Source organism: Sinocyclocheilus rhinocerous, unplaced genomic scaffold (genome assembly GCF_001515625.1).
Source record: "Sinocyclocheilus rhinocerous isolate Xijiao unplaced genomic scaffold, SAMN03320098_v1.1 scaffold395, whole genome shotgun sequence".
Lineage (NCBI taxonomy): Eukaryota > Metazoa > Chordata > Actinopteri > Cypriniformes > Cyprinidae > Sinocyclocheilus > Sinocyclocheilus rhinocerous.
The window spans coordinates 2,890,123-2,911,629 of NW_015660890.1; the positions used below are offsets into that span (position 1 = coordinate 2,890,123).

Here is a 21,507-nt window from a genome sequence, read left to right on the forward strand (position 1 = left end):
ACCAGAGGTCAGCAATAAGCTGTTTAACCCAACTAACCCATTTGAGAATAACTAACTTTTGAGTTGAAGAGTAAAGCCTCTTGCTTAAGACCATAGCTGTGTCAAAAGAACGTTAGGTCTAATTCACATTAAGAGCGTCATTCATTTCCGGAAGAAGAAAAAAACTTAACACCGTTTTTATTTTTCAATTTGAGATTTATTTAATTGAATGTCTGATAGGTCCAAATGAGGTAAGTGTCCTAGGGCAAAACCAAAAATGAGGGTATTGCTGATATTTTGGGTGTTTAGGTGGAACAAAGGGTGGCTGCTTCAATATAATTAAAACCAAATTAAAAACAATATTTTGTATCTAAACGATGCATTGCCCCAGTCTTACATCTACCACCTGGTAAGACAATACATTTATAGCTGTTTGGTGAGTGTATCTGACAAGCTACTAAAAGAACAAACCTGGAGGCTTAACCTGTAGGTTAACTAACTAGTTGAGGAGCTTCAACGCCTCTTTTTAATCCTACTAATCTTCTATAAACTTCTGACTGAAGTACTGTGAGGTATTGTGACTGTGGGCAGGAACATTATTTGAAAACAAAAAAGGCGTTTCATATCACAAAGTAAAGTAATAGCTAGAAGAAGAAGTCAGACAACAGTCAAGTTAGATGACATTAAGCACAAATGAGGCGAGACTGTTCATGCAAATATCTGCAAGTAACCTCCAAGGCACTTCATGCGTGAAAATAATTGACAGTGTAAATGCAAACAGAAAACAGAAATGCAGCCACCATGAAAACACGTTAGATAATTCTGATATAGCAGCAACATGGAAACCGAAATTAAGATATGCAATAGCTCTTTTTTCATTTTTCTTTTTCTTTTAGCAGCACTGGAACACAAGTTCAAACATTTACACAGAAATAAAGGAATGGGAAGAACACAAAATTAACTTAAGGATATAATAGCACACAAACTCACTCAAAACTTAAATGTGTGAAAATGGGTGCACAATGAAAATGAACATTGTTTGAAAAACACTCATAACGGAGTTTATTTTGCATAGATGTGTTGGAATGGCACATTTGTGTCAGCACAACACGTAATATATTTGAAGTAAACGTCTCAAACATCTCACACCTCTAAGTTACTTTTAGGTCCACTGATAATAAGATAACTGACTTAAGAAATCAATTTTCAAAAGTGCAAGAACAAACTAAGGAGGAAAGAGAAAAGAAAATGGCATGTTAGCAGCACTCACAATTTCAAACATTTACACAGAAATAAAGGAATGGGAAGAACACAAAATTAACTTAAGGATATAATAGTACACAAACTCACTCAAAACTTAAATGTGTGAACATGGGTGCACAATGAAATGAACATTGTTTGAAAAACACTCATAACGGAGTTTATTTTGCATAGATGTGTTGGAATGGCACATTTGTGTCAGCACAACACGTAATATATTTGAAGTAAACGTCTCAAACATCTCACACCTCTAAGTTACTTTTAGGTCCACTGATAATAAGATAACTGACTTAAGAAATCAATTTTCAAAAGTGCAAGAACAAACTAAGGAGGAAAGAGAAAAGAAAATGGCATGTTTCAAAATATCTTTTTCCTATATATGAAAAAAGTTCAAGTAGATGACTGATATTTTGAGAAAATAAAATAAAGTGATTTAATGAAATTTGATGTTGTCCTATCTATGCTGACATGAATTCCACACAACTAAAGTAAAACGCTACCAATCTTGGCATGCCAAACCTCACCATTTCTATTGGCAGTTGACTGTTAGATCAGTTTTTGGTCTAAATTTATTGGTCTAAATTTAAAACTATAACCCGCAAGCACACCTAATATGGGAAACCAGCCCCAAAACAAAAATAACTTAAGAAAAACAATGCAAAAACAAAAAAACCCTTAGAAATGATTCGCCCTCCTCTTGTATACCACGGATAACCAGCGAGAGGTGATATCTGAAAGTGCATTTGTATCATGTCTTTGCTAAGAAGGATTTCAAGACTCCCAAAAGATTAAATCTCTCCAGCGTTGCGAGTGTCCCTGACCCTTAAGTGATGGTGTTCAAACAGATCAAATGAGCAAACAGCATCACGCTCATTCAGTACAAACATTATAGAGCGTTCCAGAAACCACCTGTCTAAAACCGTTCATATTTCAATCACGTGCAAAATCTTTCAATCTGTATTCTTCGATTCGCCTCTTTCCTTCCTTCCCTACCTCACCTTTACTCCACCTTTGCTACATGCTTAGTGTCCATCTGAAACTGTCCTGCGAGCTCATGAAGCTGTGGTGGTCACCATGCATGGATAGAAACCGTTTATCATATTCATTTATGCTTATTTCATGCAATAACATTCACTGTAAATAATCCTATAATGAGAGTTACTTATACCTGAGAAGTAACTCATCAGATCATTGTATTAATATCTCTATGATAAGCAAACAGATCCCTCTGAAAGGACTGATGGACGTTTCTATCCAATCTGTAGAATAGCATTTTCGTGGGATCACATGCATCCTATATGATATTTAAAAAATGGCCTCTGGGAATTACTAAGCAAATACATTTTGTAAGATGAAAAGCATCATATTTTTAACAATAATAGGTATCATTATTATAATTATTAAATAACCACATAAATTATAATAATAATTATAACAGTTGCATATGATAGCCAAGACAGATGTATGCTCTTTGTTAAGTAATATACAACATACTGCATTATTTAATCATGGTTTGAGGCCAATTTGATTAAATTCAAGTATGTAAAACGCCACCGCCTGCGGATATGAGACGGCAGCAGCAGCTGTTTCGCTCCGTTATAAAACATCAAGCTTGTGTTATGCGCATATGACCATCTAATGTGGCTTTGCAATTAAACTTAAATACAGTAACAATAATAACTGAATCCTCTCTAGGCTGAGGAGGTGGATAGGAACAGGAACTGACATCATAAGTTGACATCACGGACATCTGTAGGGGTGCAGGACAGGTTTTGAGATTGCGTCCCTTTGTTGCTGGCTCTGCCCTCCTGTTGCTGTTGATGCCGTTGTTGACTTTCTTTCAGGCTGTTGGTCAGTAACTGCTCGATCTGCTCTTGACATGACTTCAGACAGTCCTAGAAGAAAGAGAGAAAAGAAGAAGAAACCAAGGTAAGGACTATGTATGCACACTAGTGTCAGCCTCAGATGGTACTCATAAAAATAAAGGTTCCAAAAAGGGGTTTTGCAGCGATGCCATAGAAGAACCATTTTTGGTTCCCCAAAGAACCTTTCAGTGAACAGTTCTTAAAAGAACCATTTTCTTTCTTAGTGTAAGGTTTTCCCATGGAAACCATTGATTCCAATAAAAAACCTTTTAACATTTCAAAGTTCTTCACACTTAAAAATACAGGTTCTTTATTGGCATTAACATCCATGGAGCCCTCCCATTGCACAAGCGATTCTTTGTTGTGTAATAAGGTTCTTTAGATTATAAAAATGTTCTTAACACAAACACAAAAAAAAAGGTTGTTTTAAGAACTGTTGACAAAGTTTTTTGGGGTTTATTTTTATGAGACTCTGCACAAAAGATGTACATAATTTTCCAAATACTACAATTATGCTGTTGTGTAATTGCTTCAATGATTTGTCCATGATTATTGTAGTAATTAGACAAAAAAAATGGGTGTAGGATTTACTTGAAATATTTTCCCTCAGAAATTGCTAGTAAATTTCACAATTAATTACAAAGCAACATTGAATTAAACATGACATTTTGAAGTAGAAAGACTGAACTAGTACTTTCTTTTGCTCCAATAATCTGTTTTTACAACTTTAAAAAAAAATCATGTTTACAGTTTCAGATTCAGTCGCCCCCAAACGCCACATAAAATAAAACTGTTGTTGTTCTCATGTTGGTCAGATAGATTTTTTCCTGTCTAAATGGGCGGTTCTTAGCCAAAATGAAGCTGTGAACTGTTTCAGATTTTATGCCAATCGGCTATGCAGGGCTATGTACACTCTTAAAAATTAAAGTTCTTTATTGGCATCGACGGCTCCATGAAGAACCTTTAACATCCATAGAACCTTTCAAGGTTCTTTATAGCAGAAAAAGGTTATTTAGCTTTTTAAATGTTCTTCACATTAACTGAAAAGTTATTTGAGGAACCAAAAATTGTTCTTCTATGGCATCACTGATAAACCCCTTTTTGGAACCTTTATCTTTCAAAGAATAAAACATTGATATCTGTGTCTCTCTTTCTGCAGAAATGTGGGAGGTCTGACGGAATGATCCCGTATCAAACTCTCGTCTTTTTCTCAGGATAATTAAAACCTGTTCTTTCCCTAAACCGAATGAGACGGCCACAACAGGCCTTGTTGTCCTGACAGCTACAGGCACAGGAAGGACTGGTTGCTAACGGCAGCATGTGGTGTTTTTTCCAGAACTTAAAATGTAGAAAAAACTTAACACTTTGCATTGAGGAGAGAGAAAAGAATGTGTTAAACCTTATGAGTGTATGTGAGGAGTTTAAATGGGGCGTTCACTCTCTGGGTCCAATTCAAAAAAGTTTTACTGTGAGACTTTCAAAACAGCCTGAAGCCAAGATGTGTCAGTTTGTGTAAGAGCCTGAGTGTGTGTGTGTGTGTGTGTGTGTGTGTGTGTGACATTGAGCTTTAATCCACAGATGTGCTTGAGAGGCCTGTGTCTCGCCACAAGTATGCAGCTTTGAAAACACTTCACCATTGCTGAAGTGAACACACACAAACACTCATTCATAAAATGACACATTTCTCCATTTCCTTACAGTCATGCATGAATGTCCTGCACACGCACATGTCTGCTATGTCCACCGTTTGGCACAGGCAAAATTGACTTCAGTATTGAAAACTATGCTAAACTATCATTTAATAAATGCTCTCAGTCTCTAGGACTGTGTTTCTTAACCAGGGGGCCTCAGCGAACTTAAAAGTGTTTAAAGTAATACATTATTGTTAATATATTTAAATAATCTAAATCTAAATTAAAATGATAAAAAAGGATAACATCATATTTATTTTTTACCCCTCCATAACTATTTTTACTGATGAACATATAGCTCTTTAGTTTTTATGTGAAATTAAAAATGTTAACTGAAACTAAAATTTAAAAAAACTCAATACCTCATGCTAAAATGGAAATAAATAAAAACTATATAGAAATAAAAAGCTGATAAAAAGTACAAAACAAACAAAAAATAAAACATTAATTAAAATTAACTTTTTTTTTTTTTTTAAATATTAATAAAAACAAAATAGCATTTCAATGATATTAAAACAACACTGCTTGAAATAAACAGACCCTGAGATGTGTCCCATCCCAACTTCCTTTTTTAATAGGAAATACATAAACACAGAAAAGAAAAAAATAGGTCATCAGGAAGTTGTTCTTTCATAAAATGTCACAGAATGCATGGATTACTGTACAACTAAACAAACTAGGGCTAATCCTGAGTTAAACTATATCTTGAATGGTCATTTGCTATATAACTACTGAGATTTTGTTTCACTTCTTTTTTTACAGTACAAAGATGCTGGACACGTACCAGCTCAGTGTGGGTGATTTTAGCCAGCAGCTCCGTCAGACTGTCCCCCCACAGATTTTGGTTGCTCTGGTCGGGCTGGAGGCCACATACTGCTGCCCCCACACATCCTGTGGCGATCATGGAGGGAGGGTACATGGTGAAGCTGTGATCTGAGGAAAAAACAAGCACACACACATCCCGAAACATCAGTGACCTGGTCAGTACGTTCCCTAGAACATTACTCACCTGTGAGAAACTTCAAAACAACTTCCCAGAAAACACTTGTGCTAATGCAATCTGATTGAGGAGTCACTGCATCTTACATCTGCTTTGAATTCCAAGCAAACCTGAACCTGACGTTCACATGCTCTCTGGTTTCAGACCTGTTTTAACATCACCACCTCCCTTAAATCATCCTGCAGCTGCGAATGAAAAGTGAGGAGAGCCTTCCTTTTCCTCCTACTCCCTCCCTTCATCTCTCAGAGGGCTCTGAGGTTTCCAGGAACTACTCCTCCTCTTCCTCTGCCTTGAGATCCTGAGACCGGGCCCTCGTTTTTCAGTCAAGGAGGAAAGCCTCAGCTATTCCATGCTGGAAGTCGTTCGTTTCATCTGCTTTGTTGGTGTTAGCGTGCTGCTTATTTCAGGACGCAACAGTCAAACACCCTACACTCGACTGACTTGCACAGTACAGCAGCTGTGCAGCAAACCAACATTCCTGACTTGAGAAAATTGTTAAAGGCAATGACAAAACACCAAAAACATTTGCAATAGCTCAAAAAGGCTCCTCCATCTTGGCTCGTGTTCAGGCCTCAGCCTCTTGAACAGATGCAGGGCTGCAGAAACACACCCAGTTCAATATACAAAACTTTTATATAGACACAAATAACAAGGCAGAAAGCATCATAACACATTCACATCATACATCTTTAGCACAATAATGGCTATGTTTCTGCTTATACAGACACATTTCTGACGAATGCAGTCAGTGCACTGTCACTCAACTCGGGTCCTACCTGTTGCACAGAGGGCGATGAAGGTTTGCGCGTGTTTGCGGATCAGCGTCAGTCTGTCTTCAGGGAAGGGCAGTTTGTGCAGTATGTGTTCGATAAAGTCAAGTGGGGTGATGGCAGCCAGGTTCCATTTCAATTTACTAAGAACCACCAACTCCCACTCCAACAGAGAAAGACAGAAACCGAACAAGAGGTAATGAATATGAGTGGCAGAAAACCATATAAACTAAAGTTACTATATTACCAACAATCCACCTTTTTAGTTGCATACATCAAGGTTTGGTTATTATCTCAGTTAAGGACAGGCCCAGATGACCTAAGGATGGTCTTTCACATTTTCAGTGCAGATTGTGGCTGGTGAAATTCATTTAATTAAAAATATAGATCTACATGCAATCTGCTAGCAATCACATCATTTACTACATAGCACAAGCTGATTGGCTGATTTTGCAACCAATGAGATTGCTTGTGCAACATTTAAATAGTCTGGCTCAGTGTTCGCTGTAAGCGGATTCACCTAAAACCCTCCACCTCCACCAGCTCCATCTGTCTAGATCTGCTATGGAATTTATAAACGCCTATTCATGCATGTTGACTGGTATAGGATTTATTTTAGAGATGCACCGATTGACCGGCCAGTGATCGGAATCGGCCGATTTTTCGCATGACCGGACTGGATCGGTGACCGGCCAGTCAGTCTCACGTCTTGCGATTCCGAGCAGATCCTTTTATTGCCAGTGGCGCCAGTGTCGTGCCGAAAATTGATCGTCTGCCGAAAACTGATTGCCGTCCACGTCCAAATAGTCTGGCGCAGTGTTCGCTGTAAGCGGATTCACCTAAAACCCTCCACCTCCACCAGCTCCATCTGTCTAGATCTGCTATGGAATTTATAAACGCCTATTCATGCATGTTGACTGGTATAGGATTTATTTTAGAGATGCACCGATTGACCGGCCAGTGATCGGAATCGGCCGATTTTTCGCATGACCGGACTGGATCGGTGACCGGCCAGTCAGTCTCACGTCTTGCGATTCCGAGCAGATCCTTTTATTGCCAGTGGCGCCAGTGTCGTGCCGAAAATTGATCGTCTGCCGAAAACTGATTGCCGTCCACGTCCGTCTGTTTTACACTTGCCAAAAAGTGATTACAGACTCTACTTATTGAGTGAACTGTTATTTCTGCCTCAAAATGATGGTTGTTATATTTGACAAATTATAGCTCATTCAGTACTTTTTACCTGTTGAAATACTTTTTGACAACAACCATGAATGAAATCAAGTCATTTTGAGGCAAAAAGAACAGTTCACTTTTTTCACAGTTCACATTTTTTGGGTTTTATTGGCCATTTAAAGGTATTTCAACAGGGTAATGTATTTATGTCGTGCTAGATGAGGCTTGCACAACCTGAGTGAGTGTGTGAGAGACAGCACACACAAAGTAACTCGCAGAAATGTATAGATGCATACTGCAGTAGAAAAAAATAATGATATTTACAAAATATCATTTAGGTAAGCAACATTATACGGCCATGATGTTTCCCCGAATATCAATATCAATGTGACACTGATTTTATACAATAGTATTTCAATAAACAAGTTAAAATTAAGTGACTTAGATTTTAGACAAAATATTGACTGTTTTTGCTCAATTTCGCTGACGAAAATAGTTCCGATCAAAGCCACAGCAGGACTGTTGTGTCTCCGAGCAACACACAGCGGTGTTTCGTTACTGAATGAATCCACGTTTTTGAACGAATCGAGTGAGTCAATGATTCAGTGGCCCATTCATAAGGACAGTCACTTGCCTCGTTTCTGAATGAATCAGCCGTTTGAATGAATCAGTTGAATGAATGAATAAATGACTCAGTCATTAAAACAGACATTTGCTGCCACCTACTGGTGGTTTAGTCATATTTAAAAGTATCACTGCATTTTTTCAATATTTGTTTAAAAAAAAATATGTAAAACACAGCAGTGGAAAGATAGAGTTTGTTAATAATTTCATTTGAATGGTAACAACTCTACAGTTTCTTATTATTCTAACTGAATTAATTGAAACAAAGTAAGAATTTGATGTGAAAGATGACACATTTAATCAGGTTAGGGGGAAAAAAATGACCATTTATAAACAGTAGGAAATGACATCAGTTTTGTTACATACAGCAATCTGTGGCGACATAAAACATAACTATTTCTTCCTCTTTCCAGTCACAGAGCACTTTATTTTGAGAGTTGTTTAAATAAGAGAAAATCTGTAACTTAGTCCAGATTGGGGGAATTGTAATGTTTAATAATTGATTTTATTATGTAAATAATTTTTGCATTGAAATTTGCATAGATTTTTGTTTGTATATGCTGTCAATTATAGTTCTTAGAAAGAACATCGAAATCTGCAAAAATCGGTATCAGCAGGTCACACTACCAAAAAATCGGATTTATTTAAACTCAGAAATTGATAGTGAATTTTACAAATAATTACAAAGAAATGACAACTAACACCAAGTATTTTCTTGTAAAAATCCAATAATCTTCAGAAATTCATTTTTTACAGTGAATATGCACTTTACTGTTAAAAGGGTCTGCAAAAATATTCGACAAACTATATCATGTAAATACCATAGTATATGTAATATATTCAGTACCACAGTATCATAATCTGATATCATCACTCAACTAGTGTTTGTCAGTGATAATGTATTTGACTTTAATCACTCCTAATTGCAGTCCATTTTATTGCCCTCTAGTGTTTCAACTGTGCAAAGTGTGTCAATCTTGTGTGGTAAAAGCCAATCACATACTCACACCAGACTAAAATGCTTAAAAATGCAAAGACATGTATTGCCCTAAAACAGAAGTTGTGACATAAATCATCATGCCTTACTGACACTGGTTGTGTTTCTATGTCACTCAACACTTGTGATTCTTCAAAACAGGGGAGAAATTAGTCAAGTTGCTCTTTAAATATGGATCTGTCTTGCCCAAAGGGACATCACAGTTGTAAAATAAATCAGGTTATCATGCAAAGCTCCACCCCTTGTCTTTGATCTCCACCAACCAGATGCTGCACACGCTCAACTTCCTTCCTCGCACGTGTCCGGCTGGCTTTGTTTCGCCTGATGAAGCTGATTTTTCTGAGAAACTCTTAAGAACAGAGACATGAGGGGAAAACCAGCCCAAAGTGAGAAGCTCTACACCCTTATTGTGCGTGTGCTGGTGAGTGAAGAGAGCATGAGAGAGATTTAAAGTTAGTGAAGACCGCCGAGAAGGGACAGTCCCTAACAAGTGACACCAAATCACCAAGGTCAAGACTCCTAAAGCCACCTCCTCCTGGATGCTTCAGTTTGCTGATGTATCTGTTTTATAAAAGAATCACTACTGCAATTTATAAGAAAGCTTTTTGTTTTGACCCAGGTGAACCAGTTGTCTTTCCTGTTCTCTCTTTATAATATCCAAAAGCTCTAGAAATAATTTCGATTTAGACACTACCAGGGTTTTACTAGCTTGCATGTGATTAGAAAAAAAGTGTATGATGTAAGTAGGCTAGAGAGTCCTTGCCAATTTATGGGAGCCGTACCAAATCATCAAAACCATTCTCACGCTGATCAGAGAGGCTAAAAATCAAAAATGCATTTCATCACAGCTCAACCCAGAAGACTGTTCACCATCAAAAACAACCATTAGGGGGCAAAGCAAGCTAAATTCACTTCTCCCAACATCTAAATTTTACAATAATAAAAATATGATGAATCAGCAGATCACTATATATAATCTAAAATATATCATCTGGTCTGAGTGTAATATAGAATTACGCAACAGTTGGAGGACATCTTGCTGTCATCAAGGCCATCAGCTCTTACCAGCAGTTGTTGAGATGTAATGGAGTTGTCTGTGTACATGCAGAGCTTCCTGGCCGACAGCGGTTGGCATGCTTTTAATTTTGAAGCCAAGAAGAGACACACGGCCCCTAAGAGCTGCAGATAACATTTTCTTGTAGGAACCGCAGCTAAAAATCTGTCCAGGTAGTTCATAGCCAAGGGAAAGACATCCTCTTCACATTTCTCCTCTTCACAAACCTACAGGGACACATCAGAATTCATTCACAATTTAAATGATCAAGGCTGTCTAATAATTAGTATTTATTTAACATTTGTATGTCCTTGCTACAACTTTCTGTTGTTGCTGTTAGCCCAATGCTATTAATCAGACATTTTTTGTTTGTAATTATTTATATAGGTGTAATTATTTTTATCTATAGCTACTATTTGCAGCTTGTACAATATGTGCTTACTGTTACTAACTCTTTTCATGAGAAAGAGGAACTTTCCAGCGGTAAAGATCTTCATTCATTTCAAGCAGGGTGTGCTGTGAAACCCATGACGCCCACACATGACTGCTTTGGTGATTCGTCACGTTAATAAATTTGATCTAGTAATGTCAATGACAGCATATAATATGTATATGTATCGCATTAAACTATATCCGACCATTATTATGCTGCTTTGATGAACTGAAATACATTTCAATCGACGGCTCTTATATGGCTGCACTTTCGCACTGAGCAACTCGAAGGCTGTGTCGGTTAAAAAAATTCTCAAAAATTACACAAATGTATAATACCATTCATAACACGCATGTAAATAAAGCAAAGACCCCCATCTGTCTAATAAAGCATGCCTTGAAAAAAAAATACTAAAGCGTTTTCTATTAAATTACCATTTATAGCATACACGATCGTGAAGTGTTGAGATTTCAGCGTTGCATTTCCTGCTGATTTCCTGATCAAACTTTTCCTTTGCACATTGATTAGCTACACATATATGCTATGTGCATACAGATGTAAACAAATGTTTTCTTTTTGATTGTCTGCATTGTAATAAAACGAATGCATGCCAAAGTCAAGCTATACTTTAGGTACTTCCCAGCTTATTCTACATTATAATAGGCTACTTTTAACACGGTTCAAGCAAACAGTTTCCAATAATAAAACTTTAAATAGCCTACAAACCTCCAACATCCACGTCGCGACCATCCGCCTCATAAAAGGCTGAATATCCTTCTGGACACATTTAAAATAGGGTCCCTGCGGAACATATCTGTCCTCCACTGTTAAAAGACTTTGCAATACTCTTTCATCGCAAAAGATGTTGGGATCTCTCTGAGCTCGCATGATTGAGTCCTTTTCCAAGCAAAAAAGTTCCATGTTTGGGCTTTTCTCAGTGATGCTAACTAATATAACCACCTCACAGTGCCAGCTGCATGTGGCTGTGCCTATGCAAAAAGGACGAAGGTGTTGTTGTCTTTTAGGCATCAATTGAACTCGTTTGCACTGTTAGAACTTTCACTTTTTACATCACGGAGGCTGCAATCCCAGTCTCTCCTTCTGAACTACAGACACAGATGAAGCAGAACAACACGTCTGACTGCATGACCACCCAAAAGGCAATGTCAGTCCCTCCTCCTGCACAATTCACGTTGCAAAAATGCTCAAATTATCTCCTTCCTGCCCAGTCATTGCACATGCATGGCATTCAAGCCAATCCTTAAGTAAACCTCTCCTCACAGCCCCTCAAAAATAAATTTAGTGCACTTTAAAACAAGTCCCTAGCGGGATAATTATAGCATTTTTTTTACATGCATGAGCCTACAAGACACATGATATAATTTCTTTTTCTTTTTTTCTGAATATTATTTCTCCTCACGTGCAGATGCACATGTCCTATGAACTCATTTTATTCGCTGCTGCCATTTACTTAACATTCTTTTAAATACCCCATCTGTAAATTTACTGAGTGCTGCATTTCATGCACAATTCAAGTGCATGATTTGTACATTACTCAAAATTGAAGCTTGTAATATGGGTTCAATGCATTTAAAGTCTCACTAACTAAGCAGCCCTTATAATGCACAGTGGAGATCCCTATAACATATAGGACCTACATTAACAGTTTATAACAAAATGACGTACAACAATATGTGCAATAATGATGGTAGTGAACAACAATCACACAAAAAGTTTCATGACACAAAGACAGAGCCTTCAAAAGGGGAAGTGACAAGTTGGGTTTGATGGGTTACATAACAGTGTAATAGGAATAGCCAATAAAAAAGCAAGAAAACAACTTGAATTGACAACTTTTACAGGATATCGAAGACATCATTGCCATGCTTAAGATTATGTTGATAAAAACATATGACATGCTTTCCTTCATCTAAAATGTCTGGTCATCCAGATAACAATATTTTTGTTAATCACACCTGTCTGTCTGTCTGTCTGTCTGTCTGTCTTTCTCCATAAAGCAGATGTTGGTTAGTATGAAATAACTGACGAATTAACCATGTGTTACAGCCCTGAGAGATTAAACCACAATTAAATAATAGGCTGCCGCCTGCCAACCCACAAACCGGCACACATTTTCATTAATTATTTGATCATAACAGTCTGTGACAGGTGATGAAGGTGAAAGTCAATTGTGAAATGGCGTCTTGAGTAACACCCACATTATTCTAATGAATAGCTGAAAAGGTGTCTTTTGTGTTTATGTTTATGTTAGAGTTAGTATGAAATATGCATTGTAAATGGAGTAGAACCTACCGTATCTCTAAAAAGAGCCATAATGGTGCACAGATGCGAAGATAACAGGGACTATTGTGTTGTCTGACATAGGCCTATTCCATGTATGAGAAAAATATTGCATTGCTTAAAACGTGTGTTTTTGACTTAGTTGTAGACAAACTGCACAAAAATATGGATAAACAGGAACTATCATACAAAACATATGTATTTAAAATACATCTCTCCACAGCTGTCTCAAATAGACCTGCATACAGTTGATAAATGACTGAAATATTCCTCTGTCAGGAACTAACGTGGCAACTGAATGAGTCACAAATTGTTTTGGGAAAGCAGTGGGTCTAACCACATACTGGAATTTAATTCAAACCCAAAAGCATCCTTCTTGTGAATTAATTAGAGATGTTAATTCAGTAGCATTCTACAAGACATTGGCAGGGAGAGGAATGCCGGACGTTAAAGGAATAGTTCACACAAAAATGAAAATGTACTCACCCTCAAACCATCCAAGAGTTTGTTTCTTCATCGGGACAGATTTACAAATCCACCATAAGGGCGTTTTAACTTTAAACTGTCGCTTCTGGCCAAAAATACAGTCCATAATAAGTCCATAATCCATAATAATGCTTGTTCCAGTGAAAAAGTCCATCCACTGTTGTCTCTCACAAATCCACCCACATATTTGTTTTTGGACTGTTATCATTTGTATTTGGTACTTGATCTGTGCATATTTCTCTCCTGATAAAGAAAAGATTACTTTTTTCACTGCAACAAGCAATAGTGTGGATAGAGGAAGTGATGGTTTGAAGTTAAAAACATCTTAAAGATGAATTTGTTTCTTGAAAACATGCAGGTTTTCATTTCACAAGATGTTGATTGATGGACTGGAGTCATGTGGATCACCTGTGGGTTATTGTGATGTTTTATCAGCTGTTTTAATTAATGATTAAACAATATAAAAGCATACATATTTACATGACCCCCTTGAATTGACTCCTGAATGCGTTTGTCCCTGTCAGAGAGGTTTATGTTTGTGCATCTAGGGTTGTGTATATGCGTGTGTCTTATGACAACATGTCAGCCCACATCACACTCCAAAGTGGCACAAAAGTAAAGGAATGCTCAGCCGCCTGGGAAAATGTGTAGAAGCATGAAATTACCTTGATCCAAAGATTCCTGCTGCATACCGGTTCTGCATGCCAGTAGACCACAGAGAGAGACAGAGACAGACTGTTTGTCTCTTGTCTGAGGCAGGTTAAATGTAACGTAGATATTACTTTATTATGGTCTTACCACATTAGTTGGCAAATTCAGATTGATGTCCTGCTATAAGACAGAAACAATGCAGCAGCAAAGAGTGAAATTCACAGTTCTAATAAAGTATTTTTGTTATAACCTACAGGTATAATGATTGTGTGTGCTTAATTTATGAATCTTTTATATAAAACTCTTCATTCAGGTGTAGACCTGGCTGCATGAATATCTCAAACATGACATGACATGTAGCTGTGCAAAGCATGTGGGATTAAATGCATTTTTTTTATTTTTTTAGTATATCAAAAACATCCTGTGTGGAGAAATATATAGGCAAACAGACAACAATAAGTGTTGTCATCATTCATCATTCTCTCAAAAACACAAATACAATCAGGACTGGAACAAGTGACTGTCGCTGCGTCAAATGTTGAATACTTCCCTACTTTATAGTATGCAAAGAACAGTATGCCAAAAGAGTAGTATGTCCGAATTCATAGTATTCTAAAAACAGTAGGTGACCTACTACTTCTGCCCGGATTCTGAAGTGTGCAGTCGATGGACACTTTACTATCCCATGAGGCCACAGGAGAGAATTTATTAATGGCAGTGAAACAGCACAACAGATGCTGGTAGGTCTTGTGATGGTAACAACATGGCAGAAGTAGTACGTCCGAATTTCATTCATACTACCCATATTCATACTATATAGAACACTTTTTAATGGTTGTGAAGTACGTTCAAATTCAAATGGAGTAACTCAGACAATACGTGATTTTGGATGGACAGTGTCTTTATGAGTGAGTCATTCACTCAACAGATTTGTTCAAACACACTGATTCAATCAAGATCGAAACAAGTCTTTATGAGTGAGTCATTGAATTATTCACTTAACTAATTCATTCAAACACAATGATTCTGTGAGGATCTAAACACAACTGCGGTGCTGTTCTGATATGTGTAGATCTACCTCTCTCTATATGTGTTTTTCAAATAATTGTATAGTTTTGTAAAAATGCATTACAATTATTTTTGTTTTACAAAATAAAAAATATAACTTTAATATAAATACATTTCACGAATGTTTAAAATAAAAGAAGTACTTTAACACTCTTGTTTATATCAATGAAATAATTTATTTTAGGTTAATGATGAAAACAATATTTAGGGACAAAAGAGTTTTTGTTTTCGGAGATGATGCTCTCACACACACTCATGGGATAAAACCACACTGGAATGCCATCTGGAGTATGGATGGACATTACACGCCTCTATTGGCTTCTCCTGCATGAGATAAGAGAGAGAAAGAGAGAGAGCAACAGGGTGGGACATCCACTATAAAGGCAAGGCTGGCTCCAGTCATAAGCAAAGAGTCACATAGGCTGGATTTCTGGAGAGTGAGATCACATCCTCAATCACATCTCCAAACAGAGGAAGATCAGTAGAAACTCACACGTTATGAGGAAACACTACAATGTGAATTAGACAGCACTTCAGTGAGTGTGTACATTTGCCATCTGCCATTTTTTCAATGCATTCTTACCACTTGATGACTTTTAGACAACATTATAACAACTTAAGCATTCACTCTCCACCCAGACCAAACAAACTGAAAATGAAGTCTCAGGATTGCACTCATGTAAAGTTCACTTTCTAAGCAGAGGCCCCGCTCATGTCCGGATCATGAAGGATACAGTACAGCTGGAAAGATTTGATTAGTCACAGACTTCTATGTGGGTGTGGTCCCATTGTAGCGAGGAAGCTGATTGGTTATATACACCACTTTGGAATTTAGTCTCACAATAAACAGCACTTGAATGAAGGACAAAAGGAAATGGCCAGGAAGAGACTGACATTCAAACACCAGGACGAAAATCAGCAGTTGTTTTCTAAACAGCGCTCGGATCAAAGCGGACCTCTGATTAGTCACAGACATCAAGCTAGTCGATGCGAAACAGCAGAGGTTGATACAGAGGGTAGATGTTTCTCAGCCCAGCGCTGTGTTCCTGCTGCGTCTCCCCAGCCTTCTGCCACATAAAGGGCCCTCTGTGAGCCAGCTACAGCTTTAGATTCTAATTCTCCTGATTGGCTTATTGCTTTATTGAACTCTACTGCAGAATCCCTGGACTGTGCTGATGAAGGCCACAAACCAGAAGAGACCCGTCATCACTCCAATGCAGCTTCAAGAGAACATTTCACATCAAGGCATGTTGGAGCGTTTTCTGACTTATGTGCTGTTTCTGCCAAATAAGGAAGAAGGCAGTGTTACTTTTGAACATCTTCACACTGACATGACACGTATACACTCTTTTCAGATTTTTTTCTTTATTATTTGTAATTTATTGTGTTATTTTTATTAAGTCTATATATGAAATCCAATATATAAAATCAAGTAAATAAATAAATAACACAAAATAAAAAGGCATAGGTAAAATAATAACAATCACAACAACAATAATAAAAGTATTATTACTATTATTATTGTTAAAAATATACATAAACATAAAAATGCATAAGTAAAAATAAATTATTATGTTAAATTATATGTTAAATTATAGAGTTACAGTAATCAGTTCAGTATCTATTATTGTTTATAAAAAATAAACCAAAATCTTACATGGAGTGTGTCATCTTCATCCCACATGATCTACTTGTCAATAACTTACATAAAGGGGTCCATATCTTATTAAATACATTAAATACATCTACTTATGTTAGTTTTTCCAAAGCAAGAATACAAGACATTTCTTTGATCCACTTAGAGGAGGAAGTTCTCCCTGCTAAAGAAATAACATGCTTAGTCTGTCATAAACTGAAATCTATGAGCTTACAAATGCTTGCATTTACAAATATTTCAGAGTAAATATGCAATAAACACAATTTAGCTAATACTCTCTTCATGCCAACTGTTTAAATAAATTTTTTTCCTTCTAAAGCACTAGCAATCACTTTGACCTGTTTTTTCCATTACCTGCCCACATTCATTCCAGTTCATATCTCTGTATCGGCCTTTGTCAAAGATTACATAATCTTTCATTCTGTTTAAACATTCCAGCCTTATCAGCAGGAAATGGCATTACATGGACAAGATCAGCAAAGATGAGAAGGTGATGATCATATCCTCAGATCTTTATTATGTAAACGGTTGGAGAATTCATGTTATGGTGAAAATGAAAAGGACACGTATGCACTAGTATGCACAACTCTTCTTCTCTCTGAGAGTGTGCCATAAACCAGCAATAACATCTAAAAGTCTCACTTCAAAAACTCATAAAACCAGAAAAATAACTCGATGTTCTCCGCCCGTCCCACACTCCAAGAATAGATTTCCCATACCAAAATGGGCAGATCTGATTTTCCCATGATTCAGTGAAAAATATTGCAGTGTTTCTAGCATAGAGCAGTTCATGTTCTCCACAACATTACAGTATCGCTCTCTGATTGCTCAAGAAAACCAGCATAAATGTTTTGGAGAGCTGATGAGAATGACCGCTTCCTAAGACTCATCAAGCTCAAATAATCCATTCCCACACAGACTGCTTGAGTTTATCTTCACAGATAGTCTAATAATAACTGATGCCCCCTGGAAAATCTCTGTCGACCTTCTCCACAAGGTCAAGCCAGAGGAGGTTCTTGACCCTTCCCAGCGGCCACTGATTCAGTGAGGAGTAGCAGAGACGTTCTTCCATTGTTAATAATATCATTACTTGAAAGTCTGTGAAAACAGGCTTGAAATGACCTACTCAGACTGTATATGAGAGGGAGAGAGGGAAGGATAGCAAAAATGAGAGATGTCCCTGATCTTGACACAGATCTTCCCAGGACTGCAATGGCCCAAAGGGATCGACTTCTCCCTCCGGTTCCGGACACAAGTTCCACATCAGGAAATATATCATTGCCTCCTTAACAAATACATAAACTGAAAAAAATGGTGTGGCATTTTTTACTCAGAAACTGCTAGTAAATTTCACAAATAATTGACTTTAGTCAGGTTAGACGTATAGACAGTCTTTTTCACAGTCTTTTCAAAGGCATGCACTGTATAAAGGTCTTAAATCATGTAATTAGAATCTCTCTCTCTCTCTCTCTCTCTCTCTCTCTATATATATATACGTATATGTTACTCTTGGTTTACAACTTTAATAAATATTGTTTTTACAGTGTGTAGTGCTTGGATAGGATTTTCTAGCACTCCAATTCAAAATCATTGGAAATCGTTTAAATATTGGCAAGCCTCATTAGAGATATCAATCAAGTGAGAGAAGCAATGAATCAGGATATTTTTAAAATAGCACTGTGTGAATGAGGTCAAGATTGAGTTTAATGTATAAACACATGCGCATCATTTAGCTGACAACCCTGTGGCAGATATTTGGGTAAACAACACAATATGCATGTTTGCATTATATTTCAGACACATCAGCATATTCAGTCCCATTCAGAATTTGCTAATCAGACAACTTTTTGGATGATAAGGGTTAATGGTATGTTCATTTAGATTAGAATCTAATTTTGACTGCATATTCCACAATGGCACTGCAATCACATCATCAGTTTCACAGCCCTGCATGGAATTCTGGGACATGATTAAAGGGCAAGTTAGAGTTGTCAACGGCAATGTTTAGTAATTAGGAGCACATTTGCAAAGCTTATTCTGCTTTTTCCCATGGTACGCTGAATTACAGAATCACAGTATCTGCTAAACAAACCCACAGATGCAGATAGAGACACTGGCAAATGTTGTATAATAAATACAGTGCTGCAGTCAAATCAATGTGAAACATTAGCAGCTCTGTCAGAGTTACACACATCTTTTTTGGAGCAAATCATGGAAACAATAGTTAGAACTTCATCACAGTGTTGGCATGCAAGACTAATCTTGAGAAAAAAGCACACAGATGCCTTTCAGTTACGCAGTGAAAACTCTACAAAGGCAAACGATGATCTAAATGTAGTTTAGACTGCAGAGATCCATCCCAGGTCACAAATTATAAAAACATTGTGGAAATATTGCTTCGTGTTGAAATGTTTCTCAAATGCTGAAATATTCAGATTTCTTGTCTTATTCGTTTATAACATTATTTAAAAGTTACAAAAACATTTCTTACAACATTCTACTAACTTTATTTTCACCCAACATATAAGACTATTTGAATGTTTATTTTTAATAGCCTATTCTAAGAATGTTAAAGTGTTCAGTTTTCTAGTCATGATTAGAACATTATTTAAAGGTTACAAAAACATTTCTTAAAACATTAATCAAATACAAATAGCACCATAAGGACATTTTCTGAAAACATTCCAAGAACGTGTTCTCTCAACATTAATAAGAACATTATTTAACACATTGGTAGCATGTTTTAACATGTTGCTAGCATGATTTAACAGTCTGCTAGCATGTTTCTAGCATGATTTAGCACATTTCTTGCATGTTTTAGCATGCTGACATGAATTAGTATGCTGCTAGCATGATTTAGTATGGCGCTAACATGTTGCTAGAATCATTAAGGACATTTCTAGCATGTTTTAACATGTTGATAGCATGATTTAAGATAGCATGTTTCTAGCATGATTTAGCACATTTCTTGCATGTTTTAGCATGCTGACATGAATTAGTATGCTGCTAGCATGATTTAGTATGGCGCTAACATGTTGCTAGAATCATTAAGGACATTTCTAGCATGTTTTAACATGTTGATAGCATGATTTAAGATAGCATGTTTCTAGCATGATTTTGCACATTTCTTGCATGTTTTAACATGGAGCTGACATTATATGTTTGCTAGCATGACTGAACATTTATTATGTTGCTAACATGATTCAGCATGCTGCTAGCATGATTTAGTACAGTGCCAACATGTTGCTAACATCATTTAACACATTGCTAGCATGTTTTAACATGTTGATAACATGATTTAGTAACATGTTTCTAGCCAGATTTAGCACATTGCTTGCATGTTTTAATGTGTTGCTAGAATTATTTTTTTCCTAGCATGTTGCTAGCATGATTTAGCGTACTGATAGCATGTTTCTAACATGATTTAGCACACTGCTAGCATGTTTCTAAAATGATTTTGCGTTAATATGTTTTAACATGTTGCTAGCATGATTTAGTATGGTGCTAACATGTTGCTAGCATGATTTAGTATTGTGCTAGCATGTTGCAAGCATCATTTAGCACATTGCTAGCATGTTTTAACATGTTGATAGCATGATTTAGTATGTTGCTAGCATGTTTCTCGTATGATTTAGCACATTGCTTGCATGTTTTAACATGGTGATAACATGATTTGTTCCTAGCATGATGCTTGCATGATTTATCACATTGCTAGCATATTTTAACATGTTTCTAACATGATTTTGCACACTGATAGCATGTTTCTAGCAATATATAGCCTAGCACATTACTAACATGTTTTCGTTTAGCACATTACCGTTTTCTCCTTACACTTATATAACTTTTAAAAACCGTTAGTGAAAGTTGTGAGAAAGTTCACTGTTAGCTGGGTTCATGCAAATCACTCTGCAGAAGATTTCTAGGGGGGAAAAACATACAGATTTCATGCCAAAGATCTTAAGGGTGTGTATGTTAACTCAAAAAGGCCCGTTTTAAAAGCATCGGCTTCTGATTGTGAAATTAGCGCTTGGCTGCCGATCAATCGGATGATGATGTTGGGAAGAAACAAACCCAAGCAGCTCTTAACAATTTACATGTGAAGATAGTTTTGATAAAGTCATAACATGGGGATGCTGTAACGTCTGTTGCCTTGGCTCTCGGAGGTGGAATGTGAAGCAGATCAAACGGCGCTGCCCAGGGGCGCTCTGGATCAGATTGCGTTTTGGGTTGAGGCCCTTCATTCATTTGTGACATTTACAGTGGTTTCTGCCCCTCAGCGTCCCTAAAACAGGGCCCCTCGTCTTTCTGGAAAATCCCTGTGAGCATGTGTCTGGCTCCACTTGTGTGTTCCGTGCCGCTGGAGGAAACGGGACAATTACGGAGGCAAGAACTAAGACGCATATGATGTCATTGCACACACACGCCCTCCTGACTGTGCTGTAACACACTACAGATGAGATCCAGATGTTTCGTTTACCTGCACTGACAAGATTATGCA

At 37.1% G+C, this 21,507-nt stretch overlaps 1 protein-coding gene across 2 annotated transcripts; it reads right to left on the bottom strand.

Moving 5' to 3' along the window:
* Positions 1-2,685: 2,685 nt before the first annotated feature.
* LOC107725932 (G1/S-specific cyclin-D2-like) lies at positions 2,686-11,967 on the bottom strand. Of its 2 annotated transcripts, none has more exons than XM_016535361.1 (5): positions 11,573-11,967; positions 10,425-10,640; positions 6,572-6,731; positions 5,580-5,728; positions 2,686-3,134 (listed from the first exon to the last, which is right to left on the bottom strand). In XM_016535361.1, exons 1-5 carry the CDS (start codon positions 11,873-11,875, stop codon positions 2,967-2,969), a joined length of 996 nt encoding a protein of 331 aa, XP_016390847.1. In that variant the 5' UTR covers positions 11,876-11,967; the 3' UTR covers positions 2,686-2,966. The 2 variants fall into 2 exon arrangements, with proteins under 2 accessions (XP_016390847.1, XP_016390848.1); XM_016535362.1 differs by lacking the exon at positions 11,573-11,967 and adding an exon at positions 10,866-10,922.
* Between the last annotated feature and the right edge of the window lie 9,540 nt (positions 11,968-21,507).